The 20,378-nt window shown below is 39.3% G+C and overlaps 1 protein-coding gene across 1 annotated transcript in view; it reads right to left on the bottom strand.

Annotated features, from left to right (window-relative positions):
• Positions 1-1,060: 1,060 nt before the first annotated feature.
• xpo4 (exportin 4) overlaps positions 1,061-20,378 on the bottom strand; it is a 38,237-nt gene continuing 18,919 nt past the window's right edge. Inside the window, exons 8-23 of the mRNA XM_063005581.1 lie at positions 16,369-16,526; positions 14,670-14,844; positions 11,363-11,539; positions 11,028-11,170; positions 10,793-10,938; positions 10,148-10,325; positions 6,603-6,762; positions 6,302-6,471; positions 5,666-5,840; positions 5,293-5,586; positions 5,024-5,204; positions 3,868-3,989; positions 3,592-3,722; positions 3,283-3,400; positions 3,083-3,175; positions 1,061-1,770 (exon numbers count right to left, since the gene is read on the bottom strand). Coding sequence (XP_062861651.1) covers positions 1,573-1,770; positions 3,083-3,175; positions 3,283-3,400; positions 3,592-3,722; positions 3,868-3,989; positions 5,024-5,204; positions 5,293-5,586; positions 5,666-5,840; positions 6,302-6,471; positions 6,603-6,762; positions 10,148-10,325; positions 10,793-10,938; positions 11,028-11,170; positions 11,363-11,539; positions 14,670-14,844; positions 16,369-16,526 — 2,619 coding nt within the window. The 3' untranslated portion in view covers positions 1,061-1,572. The remainder of the gene's footprint in view (positions 1,771-3,082; positions 3,176-3,282; positions 3,401-3,591; positions 3,723-3,867; positions 3,990-5,023; positions 5,205-5,292; positions 5,587-5,665; positions 5,841-6,301; positions 6,472-6,602; positions 6,763-10,147; positions 10,326-10,792; positions 10,939-11,027; positions 11,171-11,362; positions 11,540-14,669; positions 14,845-16,368; positions 16,527-20,378) is intronic.

Raw genomic sequence — 20,378 nt, 5'->3', positions numbered from 1 at the left:
GGTTAGTGTCCAAAATTTACCCCCAGTTCAACAATTGTACCTAAAGCCTCACAAAGGCAGCAATAACTAATCAAACCAAACAGATTTAGCCCTCCACATGTGAATAATTACCCAGGAGTCTACTGGTGATTTACTGTGGAGTTAAATGTAAAGGGACACCAGATACAGAATCCTGGTTAGACTGGACCAGGATAATCCATTTGTAAACAAAAGCTCAATCATAACCAGTTAAGGCCTACTAACCTATTGAGGCTCCTGGTTCAAAACAACAGCACAATGATGAGACAAGAGAAAGAGGCTAAAGTTAATTAAAAAAATATATTTGAAGTCAGGCTTTGGTTGGTCAGGTGTTACCCAGCAAGCCCTAGCGGCCAAACAGTGTAAAATCCACTTCCTCCCCACAGCCTTGTATTCAAAATCAGCGAGATTTTTTAACAGACAGAATTAAGTAACAATTTAGTGTCTGTGTGTTGTGACTGTATTGGTTTGTGGATATACACGACATGAAATGGCTTGATTCTTTGTATTGATAGGGCAGCTTTCTTGTCTCCTCTACCCATCATGTACCAACAGCCTGTTCCCGTCATCTGTGAGCTCATTAAATGGGAAGCTGAGCCATCATTTCAGCAAAATGACCAAACCAATTATATTACATGCGCTACAACTTAATGTGTAATCAGCCAACCAGCATTTCTAGCCCAGTGAGACTTAGGGCATTGGTTTAAATAATGCCAGTGGACAATAGTGTGTCTATGAACCAAATAAGCAAAGACATGAATGTACTTTCTGGGGTATGCTGGTCTACTAAGCATACCTCATGAAATGAATAAAGGCAGAACACTTTTTCCAGTTGGTTTTCTGCCTTCATGAGACAAACATGTCTGCAAATCAGTACGATTACCAATAACCTGCAGTCCGGTAATGCATAATTGTTTATATGCCAATGACCCATAAAACACTCACAAATCTAGTAACAAATGTGTAAAATGGTGCAACCCTGAAAATTACAGCGTGAGGGTGCCATGTGTGAAATACACTTAAATGAGACATTACCAGTAAAGAAAATTCAAAAATAAAGGCTTTAAGTGCAGATAGGTTTTGGTGAAGAGATGGTAGCTTCGCTGTAAGACACAGTTCTACTCATTGCTGTACACACAGCTGGATCCGAGACATGACAAAGGCACTCAAGGAGAGGAATTAAGTAAATGTGTGTCTAGAATGGGTAGGGGAACGTCAGAGAGGCTTCCTCTCTCCCCTACCCTTTGTATATATATATTTCCATCTGATAACCTCCCACTAACACTGTGGCTGTTGATCAGCTAGGATTGAGATGAGTGTGAGAAGTCATTCCCTCTCCGCATTTCCACAAGTTCCTCCACTGGTTCTGCACGTTAGACTGCCACCAAGGACAAGTGAGCAATATCTGAAACGACCTTGGACAAACAATGCTCTGCTTCAACAGTGCAGGTGCCAGGCTTCTCTAGTTTGGCATGGCAGAAATGGTTTCAATGGTAGAGGTGAGTGGAACCGAGAGGGAGTACAGAATAATAAAAGAAATGCTGGAGACAGTGGTTATTTGACACACAGCAAGCCTCCGACATTTGCTACAAACTCCTCTAAGCTCTTGAGGAAGGCCACCTTCTGCTTGCGATCCATGGTTGGAGGTGTGCTGCTGGCCGTGAGTGTGTTAAAGGCATCGGCAAGGCGCTGGTAGATCCCTGCATCCCTCTGACTCGAGAGAAGTGTCTCAACCAGCTCGGAGTACTCTGCCTGTCACACACAAACAATACTGTTAAACACAGGGGTTTAGATGTTGTGTGCTTGATTTTGCACGACTAAATAAAATACTTCGCTGTTTTAAAGAGAGTCTGTTGTAAAAAATCTGTACGAGTGAAGAAACTGGTATCAGGCTGATACAGGCCTAAAATGCTCAACTGGTATGGGGATTTATAGGTTTTCTATCCTATAAATCATGCACATGTATATAGAAATAAAACATTACAGACACATTAAGGTTTTGCATAAGGGGGCAGTATTTACTACATCAATCCTTAGTATTTTTTTTACATTTAAAACATCCATATTTACATAGTTAACAGTTAACAAGTTTTTTAACTTATACTGAAATCATTATGGCAGTTATTGGGGTAGTTGATGAGACCACTATGGCCTGATTACTGAAGCTTTTTCTTAATGAAAATGGTATCTGCTTTCCTACTGAAGTTTAACTTGAAGGTGTTTATTCAATTGAATTATTTTTTTTTAATAACTGCTTAAAAAGAGTTTCCGATGAGCAGTTCTGGGCTGAACTTACAGCACGTCCAGATCTACATGGAGGATTAAAAAAAAAATACTATATGGAAGTGTTGACTGTGGGTGCTGAGAGTATATATCTTTAGTTATACCCAAGAATTAAGTTAAATGCAACAGTAACTAAATTACTGTAACCTTTCAGATCTGTACAATTCTAGCATAAACATAAAAAAATTAACATCAAAAAATGTTCATTATGGACCAGTTAACACACATGTGCATCCAAGCTTATGCATATTAACTTGGATATTTAGAGCACAAAGAAAACTTAAGTTTTATGACCATACTAATAGATGTCTACTGTGAACCAAAAAACATCATACCTGACATTAACTGGACTGAAAAGTTTAAACCACTCATGATTTGTCAAAGGTTACATGGGTCACTTTTGAAATGTATTTATTTATTATTTATTGTTTTATTAGGATTTTAATGTCATGTTTTACACACTTTGGTTACATTCATGACAGGACAGGTAGTTACTGGTTACACAAGATTCATCAGCTCAAGTTTTAAATGTCAAACACAGTCATAGACAATTTTGTATCTCCAATTCACCTCACTTGCAGGTCTTTGGACTGTGGGCTACTGGACCGGAGCTACTGGAGGAATCTCATGCAGACACGGGGAGAACATGCAAACTCCACACAGAAAGGACCTGGATGGCTCCACCGGTGATTTGAACTCATGACCTTATTGCTGTGAGGCGACAGTGCTATTCACTGAGCCACCGTGCTGCCCCACGTTTGAAATAAATAGTAGTACTTACTTGATGCAGGCACACAAGTGTATAGAGAGCTTCTCCTGCAGCTACAGTCATTTCAGTGTTGTGCTTCTGAAGTACCAGCATATCAAATACCAACTGGAAACGGAAAGAAAAGGCCAGAAAACAAGGTCAGATTCTCACAAACTAAATAAAAACGTACTGATAACCTAAATGAAAACGTACTGATAAAAAAAAATGTTTACCTTGAGAAAATGTCGAGTAGCAATAAATAGAGGCGTGTCCTTCTCCTGTGTTTTGGCACATTGCTCAGCCAGCGGAGACAAAGATTCTAAACACAACTGACTAATCTCTGCACTCATCCTAAACAATGTGTGTTAAGGTAGAAACTGAGTAGCATTTTTTCAAAGAATTATTTATATTCATGGATTTCAGTTCGACTCTATCTGCCGTATCAGTCAAAATATCTAGGTGTGAAGTTATTTAAAACATGATTTTTAAAAATAAAAACAGTGGTAAATTGGATCTCAAACACACAAGCAGTAAAAGGATACGAGGTCATGCCCAACTCGAGAGAGAACATCAAACTCTTAAAAAGCTCCTCTGGCAACTGAGGAATCTTCTCAGGGAAAATCTCACAGATGAAGGTAATAAGCTTATAATACTGGTTACATAGTGATGGAAACTAAGAAAAGACAAAAGAAAACGTTTTAATACAAATATTAAATTCCACACTGCATTGCACAATTCTACATTTAAGCATCAATAGCTTTCACAGCCTTCCACTACAAGTGCAATTAATATGCTTTTTTATAAGAGCTATGTATCACCTTTAATAGGTCCTGAGACATGAGGGGCAGCACAATGTTGACCCCAAACAGCACCACATCAGCAGCTGATACTGTTCGTCCAGCTCCCGAACTCTGCTCCTGTCCCCGAAACACCTCATCTGCTTTATAAACAAAGTTCAATCACTTTACATTTCCAAGCAACAGGAATATTTATTTATTAATTCTTAGAAAGTCACCCTGGATAAATCTTGTACTATGTTGTGCCCAGTATTAGAACTGCTCTCCAAAAAATCTTTCCTAACTGTTACCATATCAGTTATTTATGTTTATTTAGGATTTTAACGTCATGTTTTACACACTTTGGTTCCATTAATTACAGAACAGGTATTTACTCGTTACACAAGATTTATCAGTTCAAGTCTTTAATATCGAACACAGTCATGGACAATTTTGTATCTCCAATTAACCTCACTTGCACATCTTTGGACTGTGTGAGGAAACCAGAGCTACCGAAGTAAACCCACACAGACCCAAAGAGAACACTCCACACAGAAAGGACCCAGACCGCTCCACCTTGGAATCAAACCCAGGACCTTCCTGTTGTGAGGCAACAATGTAGTGACCATTTCAAAATTATTTTAATGTCAACAAAAATAATTTAAAATGCCAACATTAAAATAGCCTCGTCAATAAATCCACCATGTATGTCAGAAACGAAAGGTAGGTAATCTCTGTAAAGTGATGTTAAAAGGTTAATACAATAAAGATTCTTAATTAAAAAAACAGCAGCAATGCTGCTGCAGCATGTTACTTTAATTAAATTTTCAGTCACAGACGACACTGGACATGACTGGAGGCATCTGTGATGTTTTGTTGTGACCTGGCTGTGATTTTAATACTATGATGTCCAGAAGAGGCACACACAAAACTTGGCAGCCATGTATTTTACTTTATAATTATCTAAAATATAACAAAGTCAAAGTCATAAAAAGTCATTATGAAATCACTTTTGCCATGGACATCTACCTAAAAATTTTAACTTAAATCACTCACTGGAATCACTGCTCCTGGGATAAGTTACAGTTAATAAAAAAAATTAAATGAAAAATTAAAGAAAACAAACTACTGCACATCAGCACACATAAATTCCCCACTGAAAGAGTAAAATCTTCTAACCAAGTCTAAGTGCTCTTACCAGTATCGCTAAAGTCTATAAACTCTTTGGAGAGCAAGTTTGTGAGAAGCTCCATAATAAGCAGCAAGTCCTGGTACTGGTCCTCTTCTGCTGCCACATCCAGCCTCTTCCGGCCCAGGTTATTCTTAGAGTAGACTTGGAGCAAGGTCAAACACACCTCGTACAGCTTCATAGACTTACTCTGTCAGGAAAAAAATTATAATGATAAACACAATGTACAAGGAGCGTCCCTTAATTTAATATCAATTCTTAAAATCCCTGTAACTAACCTCTCCTAGGTAACAGATTTGCTTATGGGCCACTTCCACAAACACCTCAATGATAAGGTTGACAGTTTCTGGGGAATTCTGGTAGACCTCCATGAGACCAATGCAGTTGGATAAAAAGTCCATGAGGAAGCTGAAGAGAGAGGCCACATTGTCTATCTGAGTAGCCTCCGCAATGCCACAAAGTGCTTCCAAAGTCGCCACAATCTCCTGCTTTACTGCCTCCTCCTGACAGATCTGAGCAAAGTTCTCCTGATTAACAAGGTTCAGGAAGCGTTGCTGGAGTGGATGAAGCACCTGAAAAACAAAAAGGCATTTGTAGTGTTAAGCTGGACTTGGAATGACCACAAATTTGTTCTAGGGGTGGGCGACATACCTCTGCCCAGTATTGCTGTTTTGTATCAGAGTCCATTTGTGCAAAGCCTCCAAGCACCAGTGCCTTCATTAGCGTGCGCTGAATCGGGCTGGACAGAAGGTGTAGCGGTGGACTACGGCTAGCAAACTGCTTGGCCAGATTCCACCAGTTCTCACACTGTACCACAATGTTTGCTCTAATGGAAATAGATGAAAATAGAAGGGATATTAGCACTCAATGCAACTTGAGTGAGGCTTTATAGATTACAACAAGAACTTTGGCTACACAGTGATATCTTCTTACCATATGTGAAAATAATCAGCTACAAGTTTTGAATAGATTTTAGTCAACAATAAGCGATTAAGCAAAAGTGCAAAAAACAGTTATTAAACCAGTTCTGCAGTCAATCACAAGATACCCATTAATGTTGTAACTCTTTCAACAATCACACTGAGCTACTAGTTCATCACACAAGATTCATCAGTTTAAGTCTTTATTGTCAAACACAGTCATGGACAATTTGCATTTGCATCTCCAATTCACCTCACTTCCAGAGGAAACCCATGCAGATGCGGGGGGGGGGGGGGGGGGGGGGCATACAAAGAAACAAATCATAATATACATCTCAGAAACCAATCACTGTATATTCCCACCTACCTCTCTCTCTTTTCAACAAGAGTGACCAGTAGCTCCACTGTATCATTGGCTAGCTCAGGTTCAGAGCTCCACACTGAAAGATTATTGATCACCTTTTCCAGCAGGTACCCCACAATCCACTGTGCCCCGTCAGTATCAGCACCAAACGCCGTGCTTAATGGCATACTAATCTAAGGGTCAGACAATCAGAAAATGTTTAGTAAAGGTTAGCAAAGTAAAACAGCATCACAGTCTTTAGACAACCTATTGTCTTCTAAAATAATAAGTAACTAATTGTTTGTAGAAGATGTTCGGAGCTCACCTGACCATACAGCTTCTCATCCACTAGCAGGTAAGTTTTGGCCCAGCGCCTCAAAAACCAAACAATGTCTTTACCCATCTGGGGACTCAACAGTTCTGTTAGACTAGCCCGTGTTGCCCGTGATTCCACCTCAGATGTCCTTAATACTGCTGATAACAGTCTAAGAGAAAAGAGAAAAAAGTGTTTATAGCAACCAACAAAAAGCTGTAATTTCACATATGAAGTCAGTGTAATCCTTGTTTCATGGTTTTTACATCGTAATCAGGTGCCAGTCCTAATGACCCATGGAACTGCAGAGTTTAGCATTCACATTTAATCAGCTAATCACTTAGAAAGTCAGCAAGTACTTATCATTGACTAATTTTGTTGTTCAAAAAGGAAAAATCTATGTAGGGCAAAAGCCCCATTTGAATCTGAGGTTGTCAAGTCTGTTTTAACAGTAAATGCTCCCACTAACCCCTCAAGCCAAAGAAGAAAAAGAAATGTGAGCATTATAAAATGTCTATATCGGTTAATTTTCACATGTTTGGAAACTTCTAAACTAGAAAATTAACACACTGAGGAATACTACAGTGTAATAGTCCGTATAATAGATATCTATTCTCTTCAGGGTCTACACATCGCAGCCAAATGTTTCACATTGTTTGCCAAAACAAAACCCCTTTGACATTTCATAGCTGTGGAGTCAGGGCTCTGTTATTAGGAAACCTGATCTCCCAGTCCACTGTCTTTCCAAATCCCTTAACCTCCATACAACACCGAGCACCACACTTCACACTCAACCAACCTTTGCCTGCTGCTATCCTCTTACTGTCTCTCTATTCCTGAACCCATTATGAACCCATCAACACAACATCCTTTTAATGCCTCAGCCCTGACCTCAGTACCCGCTCCTATTGTCACATCACTGACGGAAAGGGCTCCAGATAAAGCTAAATACTTTAGTGAAACCATATCAGACCACAGTACACATCATCTAACAACATCTACAGTTGCATGTTGGGCCTGCTATAACACAATGCCCTTTAATCAAATCTAAGCACACAGCCATTTAACTTACATTTAAAACAATACACACACATGCTAGCTTATATGTAAACTTTTACTTGCTTGTCGATTTTAATTAATAATTTAATTAAAACCAAAACAACTGTTCATAATCTAGCATTGAAATATCTAACAGGGGTCGAAGGTTATGCTTTTTATTAAGAGCTGAAGATAAACAACAACAGACGACAGAAAGAGTGCTGAGCCATATTTTACTTCATGCTAAAGAACAATAAAGCGTATGGCAAAAACCTTTAAGCAAAAAAAGACTGTACAAACTTCTTCTGAATCACTGGTTTTTATTGGAAACTTAACTGCTCATATAGAGGAACAATTTGCAGCTTTAACCACATAAGTAATTAAAACTAACAATTTTAGCAAGTTTAGACAAAAAAGCACCAGTAAAGCATAGGGTTGCCAGGTGGTTACCACTGATAAAGGTCTAGAAAATGACCAACTCAAACAGCAGCAATAGATGAGCGATCGTCTCTGACTTTACATCTACAAGGTGGACCAACTAGGTTGGAGTGTCTATTAGAGTGGACAGTGAGTGGACACTGTATTTAAAAACTCCAGCAGCGATGCTGTGTCTGATCCACTCATACCAGCACAACACACACTAACACACCACCACCATGTCATTGTCCCTGCAGTGCTGAGAATCATCCACCACCCTAATAATACCTACTCTGTGGTGGTCCTGGGAGAGTCCTGACCATTGAAGAACAGCATGAAAAGGGATGCAGAGAAACAGATGGACTACAGTCAGTAATTGTAGAACTACCAGTGGGCCAGTGATAGCTCAGTGGTTAAGGTACTGGACTAGTAAACAGAAGGTTGCTGGTTCAAGCCCTGTCACCACCAAGTTGCCACTGTTGGGTCCCTGAGCAAGGCCCTTAACCCTCAATTGCTCATTGTGTAAGTCGCTTTGGATAAAAGCGTCTGCTAAATGCTGAAAATGTAAATGTAAACTACAAAGTGCTTCTATATGGTAAGTGGAGCTGATAAAATGGACAGTGAGTGTAGAAACAAGGAGGTGGTTTTAATGTTATGGCTGATCAGTGTAAGTGTGCCTGTTAGTGCAGGTAACTCAAAAATCAAATCAAATCAAGGTTTATTTGTCACATACATAGTCATACACAGTACAACTGGCAGTGAAATGCTTTTGTGACTGCTCCGCCAACGAAATCAATAAAAATAGGTAGAAAGTTGTCGGAAAAGTCGTGATGGCAGCCGACTTCACCGGCGCCATCTTGGAATCTATGATATTAATCATAGATTAACTCTGATATTAATATCTTTCATAAGGTTTAAAAGTTGTAAGAAATTGTGTTTGGTAGGTTTGAGTGGGGGTGTGTGTAGAGTGAAGTGTTGGGTAACCATAGCTAGAAAGATCAAAAGGACACACAGAAAACAAGCAAACAGCAAATTTGGACACAAGGGAAAAGGACGATGCAAATGGCAGCATAATCTGTGGAAAGTAAATGTAACACACTGTGTGTGTATGTGAATTAAAATAAAAACAGTACACATTTCTTATTTCTGAACTTAAACTGAAATCATTATACAAAAAAAAAAAACACAAACAACACAAATGCACTACAAACAAGAATGCCATAAGACGTATATAAATAGAAAATTACACACAACCTTTGGTCATAAAAAAATTGTTGTGGCTAGGGTTGGAAAGCGGAGATCAAAATTAGCAACAATGACTCAAGATTCAAGTGAACAGTAACTACTATCTAGACAATGAATTTGCAGCAGTTTTGTGGTGACGTTTGGTACTTAGGACTTTGTGCTTTTACTTCACATTGTTAGGTAAAAGTGGACACTGCTTGTGAGGTAGGAGTATTTGTAAATGTACCAGATTTATAGGGGACACTTAAACTTTTACAAAAATTTTCTTTACACAAACTTTACACTAATCTAAACATTTTCAACCCATCGGCCAACACAAACCCTCTCTGTCCGTTCATAAACATGCCCTGATCGCCTCTCTATAGTGCTGCACCTGTCCTGGCTCTAATTGAATAATGTATGCGGCATAGCGTTAGAGGCTCTGCTGGCGCCATGGCAAGGCAGCTATTCGCGTGGACGCTACGCCTGGCACAGGGTCAAAACATTCCCCACTAGACATTAGAGCTGCGGCAACCAAGGCAGCTCACACGCTCCCTGCTGCACAACTCATTTTCCTGTCGCTAACCCCCCAATGTGATCTTAAGAAATAAGAGGCTTAAGGGCGTGCTTTGCTGGCTGCCTCAGCAAACAACTGAAGCGCTTACAGTGTAACAGATCACCAGAGACTCTGTCTGACATGGAAATAGCACTCATTTAACATTAAAGAGAGGGATAAGCCGCTGACAGACATGCACCGGCTGCTCTTAAGTCACTTTACAGTATGCTTCCTAATGCTCTGCACATATAAATACCACAGAAGTTTTTAAATTTAAATTCAAAGAGTGCCAAAGAGCAAAGCACACCTATTTCTTTCTTACCTGATGACCGAGTCAGTCCTGTTGCAGCCAGGAATGGAGGAAGCCTTCTCCCCAGGTGAGCCAAGGATCTGTAACGTGGTATTGATATCCACTTCAGTGGAATGTTTAATAGAGTATTCCATCACCTCGGAGGGGATGAGCGGCGTCTCGCCCTGAGGATCATCAGCCAAGAGGTAGCCTGCCACATCCCAAAGCAACTACAATTAGCCTAAGTAAAAATATGACTTTTTTTAAATTTCCTCTTCACTTCAGTTTTGCTAAACACTGTAAGCATTTTTTTAAAGCTCTGGCATCATAAGGGGGTTATTTTATTCATATATACACAAAGTTCTGCAGATAAGGTTAAAAATCCTGGCAGAATTTGTAACAAGTGTACCATTGTTTAAATAAAACATGAGTGATTAGGCAACACACATTTCTTTTACTCTAATGGGATTTATCATAGAACAGCACAATCATTAAACACAACATAGCAATTAAGAAAGTACTAAGGACTCATTTAAGTTTGTATAATCCTAGTTTTTAATACTGTGCATTGCCCCTTTAGCATAAATAAAGGCTTGCAGTCTATTTTTAAAAGGATATCTAAGAGTATATTTTTGTCATAACCTTTAACAACAGTAAAACAGCATAAACCAGACAAACCTGAGACTAATATAAGCCAATGAATATCTTCATAGAGATCATCTAAAACTTTGCGGTCCACAGAGTCAGGCTCTGATGAAGCCATGAGGTGTTGCTGGTGTCTCTGGAGCTGCCCATGAAGCCTTGTGACTCTCTCCTCTAACAAACTGAAAGTAAAACCCAAAATGCTGGTAAATATTTAACATTTTTGAAGAAGATTTTTAAAAAAAGTTAAATCGTAAGCATGAGGATGTACCTTGTGAGAAGAGGGATACAGTGCTCAGCCGCAATGCGCCCCAACATGCCGATACTTGCTAACTGATCTGAGAACAGCTCTCGGTCATCCTCTTGCAATTCGTTTATTTCCTCCTCATCATGAGATGCTACTCCGTTTGCAGTCTAGCAAACAAGACATAAACCATATTAAATTTTTAGCATGATACTGGAGCTGCTAATGGCATATTAATGAGGGGAAAATAGATCACAGACATAAAAGGAAAAATAAGTATAATTTTTTTTGGCTAATAAAAAGCTCTGACATGAAAACATGTGGATATATACATAAGGGACAGATGCATATATTGTTCTGACCAGGTTTCTGGTTCCGTCAGGTGCTGCGAGGTGACACTGGATGTAGGAGTTGAAGACCTGCACAGCTGGCTGGACAAAGCACCCACGAGGAAAGTGCTCATCCTCCTGTACCAGTGTCAGCCATGACTCCAACAGCTTGTCATATGCTTCCATATACACCATGTCATCTTTATCAAGCTACAAGAGACAGAAAAATGACATTTAGTAAATAAATACAAGCCAAATGCGATAGTACCCTGTACTAAAAAAGGAACAGAATATCGAATGACATTTGTTGATCTACAGTTTGTGCTTCTGGTCTACTCCACACAGATAAAATAAGCATTGCTTTTTTTTTCTCAGAGATAACACCAAGGCTTTGGCACTACTCGATGTTTGGAATCTAACTTCTTGAGGCATTTGTTTAGTCTCTGAACTAGTAATATTAGACAATGAAACCTCCCTGTTCTATTTAAGCAAAGCTTAATATCTAAATACCTCATGAATCAAGCTCCAAAAGACCATTTGTTAAGTATTGGATTATTATGGTTCAAGTCCTTGCCAAGCGAAACTAAAGAAGATTAATTTCTTATATACAACGGTCAAGAACTGTAAGTACTATATTTTAAGAGCATTCTTATTGGGGTCTTAAATTAAAATATAGAATTACAGAAGCACTTCAGAATCAAAAATTATTCAGCCAATGCTTGACTGCAGTTTGCCAGCCTTAAGCACTGGCAGCAGTTTGTATCACAGCAAACATAAATAGAGAGAAGATCTACATCCAAGTAAGATGAAGTCACTGAAATATCAACAGATGGTTTGCTGGGATTTCATATGCTTTGATAAAAATCCCCACCTGATGTCAGCCCTGCATTCCCCTCACAAGTTGCCTATAATCCAAGTTAGGAAGGTCTACAAAAGCCTCCTGGCAGTCAAAGTGAGCAAAGGACTAGGCTCTAATTAAATCTCAAAAATCCTTAGCTTGCCTGTGGGATAAATAAGCCCTTTCTGCAACAAAATATTTAAAATACAAGCAGGAGGCAGTGTCAATGCTCAGATACTGAAAGAGAACAACATGTGAACATTTAAACTGAGGATGCAAATTTAGCCCATTTTTATTAAGTGATCATCATTAGTCAACAATAAACCAATCTAACTGATAAGCTTACAGTGTCCCATAAAATATAAAACACATCACTGAGTTTCATATCAACAAGTACATATACTTGTTCAACTTACTGTTAGACATTACTGTCAATTTTACCATGATCAGGACCAGTTCACCATTCCAAATTTAGATTTTTGCAGTAGTGAACAGTTCATTACAAGCGCTAAGTAAACATGCCAATCATAATAAATAGAGATGCAGTCTGTATCTAGTTCAGTTTATGTGCTGCTGTAGTTTTACTTTTATACTGGAGCATGATGCAAAATCCAAATAATTTCTGTCAAAAGCTTTAAAAACAATGTACACAGTGCAAATGTGCCGAGTTTAACATGCAGTCATGCATCCTGACAAACCCTACGTTTGTGATTTTATCACCTAGTTAAGCTGCTCATGATTTATATAATATTAAAACTACTGATGTCAGAAAGAACTCCACAGACAGCAGCAGAAGACAGCAGCTGTATCTCTGTTCTTTAATTAACAGGTTTCGTTATCTATTGTAACTGTTTTTGTGGTACTCTTCTATATTACTGGCATGTTCACAACATTAAACTGTTTTTATTTAACAAAACTTAAATACTTGATGTATATTGTCATGGGACACCAGAAGCTTGTCGGTTAGCTTATAACCATCAATTAATTACGGTTATTTATCCGCTAATAGAAACTGCAAAAGTTGCATTACTTATTTGATTTTAGACAATTTTGTGGCAATTAGGTGACACAGAGTCAGGCTGACATCATAGCCCAAAATGCTTCTCAAAAATCTACAAAACCAGAATGAATTGACACCCTAATAGACACTAATAGACACCCTAAAGCTATAATATGTATTTAACCTTAGGCCTGTTGCACCTATTACATAAATGATTTAAGCTCACTTAATTCAAGCAAGATGTTTCAATGAGCAACCTTTAAAAAAAAAAAAACATGGATTAGGATTATGGATTAGATGTGAAGCCACACCACTTCACCACTGAGAAAGAGGCCAAACACTTGGAGGAGGCGATTTGTCAGATTTGCAATAAAATGGTGGCTGTAAAAGTTGCCAATAAAACAAACCTGAGAAGCCATCTGTGGATCCACCACCCCAGCCAGTTCACTGAACTTGGAAAGACAACTGCAGCCACAGATTTTTCCCAGCAGCTGGCTATTTGGGTGGCTTTCAAGCGAATAAATATGAACGCAACTGTACCAGATGGCACACATGTACCTACAGTGTTTATAGCCAAGGAAATGCTACTGGTACATTATATTACTAATGACTAAAATCAAAACGTTTAGAAACTAGATTTATTCTGAAGAACCACACTGCTGATACTGTCTGCTTCAGTCTGTTTGGCAGACTGGTCATTAGTTGAGTTACTACTGTTTCTGAGAGAATGTTCAGTACAGCTGGCAACATCGTGACTGAAGTATGATATGGCCCTAAGCCTAATAAAGGTTAACATAATAGCATTACTCGCCCGAATCTACCTAGCCAGTAAAGAATGATGTTTTGGCCATAGTAAATTTTTTTACCTTATAGGAATGCAAATGTTAATTTATTCAAATGCATTTATTGTTCAATAAATTGAGTCATCATAATAAAAGTGTGTTTGTGTACATTACACTATTATTAAGGCACATCCAGCGTAAAAATTGTGCCAAATCAATGCAGATCATGATCCGCCGACCCCGCAACCGAACAGGACAAAGGCCGAGGAAGAAGAAGATTATTAAGGCTACAGACTTACTTAAAATCAGACAAAAATAATTATTTATTTAAAATAATGGTTTGTCTGTTGTGTCTGTATAATCATTATATAATTATTATTATAATTATTATAATCAATAATTATTTGTATGACAAAAAGCTGTCAACTAGAATTTAGTCATTGCAACAGCCCAGTTTAAGCTAATATTTACAGTGTAACAAACTCTACATGCACATGACTACATTTTAGCTACATGTTCCCAAAGTAAAGAACAGTCAGTGAAGTGACTGCTGTTTAAAACAAACCTCTAAACCTTAGAACCAATTTGGTTAGGAAATCAAATTTGACATAACACTACAGATTTCAAACAAACAAGGGTTTAAAAAATGCAGCCGCAATAAAAAGAGTAAAAAATAAAGAGATCGAGACATTAAGAATGAAAGAAGCTCCTCGTACTCACCACCTCCTCAAGGGCAGCACTGCGTCCGAACGAGCAGGTGAGCAGCGTGAGACAATTAATGAATGAGGAAAAAAGTTCGCTAGGCAAAGCAGTGAGAACACTCCGGGGAAACGTGGCGATCAGATTACTGATAATGTTTGCAATGCCCACTGCTTCTGAGTCTTCAATCTCGATCCTGCATAACAGAATACAAAATGTTTTGTGCCAGGATACTGAGGCTACAAAGTCAATCACAACATATAGCAAAAACTATATAGACACACACATTTTTATTATAGTATTATAGTGCCCCTGTGAAAAGTGAGGTCCATAAAGACATGGTTTATCAAGACTGCACAGAATCCCAACCTTAACCACACTGAACACCTGGAATTGGAGATGAATTGGAATGTCAAGTGCACACCAATGCTTTTTGTCCAACATCAGTGCTAAAGTCACAAATGTTCTTGAGACAAAGTCCATACTTCAACAGTTTGTGGAAAGTGTTCCATGAAGAATGGAATCCGCCATATTAATGCTTTTTGGTTTGGAAAGGGATGTCCAACAAGCTCAAGGTCAGGTGTCCACATACTTCCAGTCATTAGCATTTAGCTTACTGCCGAGTTTAAAGCTGATCTAAATCTGATCTGAAAAGTTGTTCAACTACACAGTTACATGAAAGTATTTTAAAATACCAACTGGCAAAACCATTAAACCCCCTGCTTGGGGAAAAATGCACCATGGACTAGTGCACTACCAGAATACAAAGCATGACCCTGCATAAATCAACAGCATTCACTATAATTTCTAGAAAAATTTGTTCAGGGAGAAAAAAGTAAACAAGTACATTTCAGAGTATAAAGACTACCAGGATTGTTTGAATGAAATATTCCCTGAGCTTGCTAGAGGCGGACTTATAGATTGCTTGAGGAAAATGGATCCTAACCGCTCTAACCCATATCAGATGGATTTAAATTGCAAGCAGAACAGTTCAATCAGAGCCGACCCGCTGCGTAGTTTTCCAGTGATGCAACTGGAAAAAGTTCCAAAAATAGGTGATTATGGAGCAGCAAGAAGGCAAGAAAGGACTAGAAAGAAAAGAAGGACCCTGACGTACTCTACAAACTATGGATCAAATTTCAGAGAACTGCCTACATGTATAAAATACTTTTTTCTTAGCTCACGATTAAAAAAGAATAAAGACAAATGCATGTTGGAGGTGGTATATGAGCAGTAGAAGTATGTAAATCATGTGTTTTTAAATTGTCTTTAAACTCTTTAATGGTTTTTTGCATTTCTTAGTGTCTTGGGACTATACCAACAAAAAAGAATGAATATTTTTTTACTAGTGCACACGTTCATGGATGATTTTTCAGCTGCTAGCTTCAAGTTGACATATAGGTTAGAAAGGCTGTTTTTTTTAAAACCATCTACCAATATTTTTTAGTTTAACACGTCAACCAAAAAGTAGATACGGCCCAAACAAGATTATTTAAATACAGCTTATTTTCAACCAGTTACTGGAACTTGAAACTATGGTAAGAATTGCAAATATTAAACAAACATTATCCTTTTTTAAAGTCCAAATCCAGTTAACTTTTGATTCACACCTCTGCCCCTAAATGATGACATCTCTAGCAAGAGCAACAGACTATAGATACAAATCATTAACCTAAAATAGCCTAATATTACAAAACAATTAAACAAAAGTCTTACTCACCCATTAATCATGCTTAGCAGCCCCTCCACAAGATGGGCTAGGTAGGTGACTTGAGCACTCTCATCTGGGAAGATGGGCCCGTGCAAAGATGCCAGCTGAGCCAGGCACTGCAAGGAATCCTGGGCCATATCGGAGTCCTCCCGGATCTTTCTGTGTACCTGAGTGTCCAGACAGAGAGATATTTTAAGTACATCATGAAAAGTTTCCCAACAGTTCAGCACACTACATGCAAGGTAACCCAGAAGTTAAATCATGCAAAAACATGGGTGCATGAAGACACCTGAAAAAAGCAGACATCCTGTAAATAGCCTGAATGCTTCTGTCTCGAGGTTAGAGCTCTCAGATTAGGAGGCATGTTCCCAGCCAGAGAAAGACAAAAGTGAGCAGGGAGAATGTTTAGGAATGAAAGAGGCTAAGCAAAAGAACCTGTGAGGGTATATACGACCCCCAAGGGCATTCCGTAGGAGGAACTACAGACTGGCTCGCTGGCAGCTGATCAAACACACAGCCGGGAAACTCAGTCTTTCTGAATTACACAGAAAAGCATCACTCTCAGGCTAACAGCCATTCTGGCTCTCCTTACAGGCTTTCTTGAAAAGAGCTGTCGTTGATTATAAAATCATTCCAAAAACAAAAAGCATTCTTTCATTTATGGCTTTATGGCACAGTAAGAAACAAAGCCTGCTCACCTCCCACTTAAGTAAAGCACCTCTTTGTGATCCAGATAAAAAATAAAAATAAAAGTTTAATTCAAAGTCAAATCAGTTAAGGTCCGACGTAATAATACAGCTCAAAGAAATTGGTTTCTTGGTGAATCGTGAAGAATGAGGAATCCCCAGCCTTATCGCCACCATAGCGAAAAGCGTGTGAGTCCAGGCTAGTTTTCTACTCTCCTCTACCAGATACACATGTGGTTCCACTGCAGAGCGGCTGTTTGGCACAAACTTCTACTTCCTTTTAATGGGTCTGTCTATTTCTCGTCCAGAATCCCACTCTTAATTCTCACTTCCTCTGTCCAGCAAACATTGTAAACCAAAATTCTTTAAATAAAAATTAAAAAAAAACACGCACCTCAGTAATAACTAAAACTGCTCTTTATGTGTCAATACAGCCACCACTCCATATGGAAAATACCCACAGCTACTGAGAGACCCAATTCCACTAACATGGTTTAGCACTGGTCTGTGTAATGGACTGGAGTCCAGAGTGTGAAGCAAAAGGGAGGGAAAGAACAAGTTGGGAGGAGGTCAATAAGAGATAGACAAGAGACAAAGCAAAAGAAGACAGATCTAAATACAGAGACAAGAGTACAAGGCCAAAGTTACGTGAGCAGTAAAAACAGCTGCGCTTGTGAACATCCACACCATGCGAACTATTCCAACTGCCTTGAATCCAACAATAGTTACACCGATATATTCATTTAAATGCCTCGTGTCAGAGGCAGAGAGAACCATTTTTAGAAGGAAGACAAAGCAGGAAAACTTCTGTCTATTTCCTGAGCGGCTTCCATCTTTCCCTTTGTCTTTTGTTCTTTGTTCGTTAATGTCCATCTGTTTATACAGATTACCCAGTATATACACGGATCAGCCATAACATTAAAACCACCTCCTTGTTTCTACACTCACTGTCCATTTTATCAGCTCCACTTACCATATAGGAGCACTTTGAAGTTCTACAATTACTGACTGTAGTCCATCTGTTTCTCTACATACTTTTTTAGCCTGCTTTCACCCTGTTATTCAATGATCAGGACCCCCAGAGGACCACCACAGAGTAGGTATTATTTATGTGGTGGATGATTCTCAGCACTGCAGTGACAAAGACATGGTGGTGGTGTGTTAGTGTGTGTTGTGCTGGTATGAGTGGATCAGACACAGCAGCGCTGCTGGAGTTTTTAAATACCATGTCCACTCACTGTCCACTCTATTAGACACTCCTACCTAATTGGTCCAGCTTGTAGATGTAAAGTCAGAGACGACCGCTCATCTATTGCTTCTGTTTGAGTTGGTCATCTTCTAGGCCTTCATCAGTGGTCACAGGACGCTGCTTACGGGGCGCTGTTGGCTGCATATATTTTTGGTTGGTGGACTATTCTCAGTCCAGCAGTGACAGTGATGTGTTTCATAACTCCATCAGCGCTGCTGTGTCTTATCCACTCATACCAGCACAACACACACTAACACACCACCACCATGTCAGTGTCACTGCAGTGCTGAGAATGACCCACCACCTAAATAATACCTGCTCTGTAGTGGTCCTGTGGGGGTCCACACAGGCTGATGTTAATGTTATGGCTGATCAGTGTATATTCACTCTAACCAACTCAATCGGTTCAGGCCATAAATCTTACCACACATCCATAAGAAGAATGAAAAAGAATGATTGCCTTTATTTGTCATATATACATGTACACAAGTAAGGTACAATTAAATATTTTTTCCACATATCTCAGCTTGTTTTGAAGCTGGGTCAGTGATTGTACGCCGCCCCTGGAGCAGACAGGGTTAAGGGTCTTGCTCAAGTGCCCAACAGTGACTGCATAGCTGAGCCTGGATTTGAACCGACAATCTTCCCCGACTGATAGCCCAAAGCTCTACCTACTAAGCTGCCACTGGCCCTCAAAAAAAAACCCTACCAAGGACAAATCCAATTCTAATAGTCTGCCTGCATTCAAAAACATTTTATTAGCAGAATAATAGTAATTTTATTGCCCATAGATTTTTTTAATGGCTATTCTCAATGCACCACATTGAGCAAATGAAGCCACCTTAGGGCTATAAAATGTTCTACCCACGTAAAACTGGTGCCAACTAACAAACTGTGAGCATAAAAGACCAGAACAGAGCCTAGATTTTAAGAGCATAGCACAATACAGAGCAAAGAAGCCAGAAATACAATTTAAATAACCAGGTGGTGCATCCGGCTGATGCCTGACACAAGCTGAAAGACAAAAGCCCCTGCAGGATAAGCTGGCGTCCATCAAAAGCATATTTAACCACTAACCAGAGTGTTTTTAGTAACAATAGTGCTAACGTTACTATAAAAAAGGCAAGCACTGCTGAGAAGTGGCAGCACAAGCATGCAGGCATCAAACAGTAACTATAGTCTGTTAGTATGTGTGTGAGAGAAGAAACAGGGCCGTGAGTAAAAATAAACCTTAACCACAAGCAAAACACTGCTTGCTAGATTTGATTTTGGATAGGAAAATGTTACTCCACGAGGACTTTATTAGGTGTGAAGAGAAGCCAGCATGTTTTATTTTAGACCGTGCTTCATTCCCTCAGTCTGCTGTACCAAAGAGCAAACGCAGAACTTCATCACCGAAGGGACAGTCTTTACACTGGACGTCAGTCACGTCTGAGGGACCACTGCTCTCAGTGACGGACCAAGAGAGGTCAGAGGCTGCTAACAGGGGCTCTTAATACAGGGTTCAAAAACTAATCCAGCCTAACCTCCACACTCACCTCTGACCCCTGAGCACATGGCCAGATGCCCCACCTGCCCCCCGTCACAGCTGAGGGCACGCTCACACAATCTCAGGTATGAGCAAAGAAAAACACATCACACACAGAGATATGGAAAGAGACAGCTGACTACATTTCGGTCCAACAAAAACAAGCCCCCACCCTCTGCAAATACAAGCAAATGCCACACTTCAAGGGTACCAACCCACAGCAGGAGCCACTAGTCAGATTAATCTGATTAATGTTCATCCAGCTGATTTGTCAAGCTTCTCCCTCACATCCTTCATTCATGTCAATGAGTACAAGTCAGTCTCTGGCTCATGCATGATAAGGTCAGGGTGCATTTTATTATGTACAGCAGTTCGAACATAACTTTTTAATGAATGGATGATATCAGTGTCTGCTTCAATACATCATTCTTTTTTTTAAGTCACCGAGAGACGAGCAGTGAAATTGGAATTTTAGTAGTAGGGCACAAACTGAGCACTGCTGCAGAGGTTAAACATGTGTTTATTCATTCATTAAACACATAATGACCGACACCAA

Source organism: Trichomycterus rosablanca, chromosome 12 (genome assembly GCF_030014385.1).
Source record: "Trichomycterus rosablanca isolate fTriRos1 chromosome 12, fTriRos1.hap1, whole genome shotgun sequence".
Lineage (NCBI taxonomy): Eukaryota > Metazoa > Chordata > Actinopteri > Siluriformes > Trichomycteridae > Trichomycterus > Trichomycterus rosablanca.
This window is presented reverse-complemented; position numbering and strand designations above follow the sequence as displayed.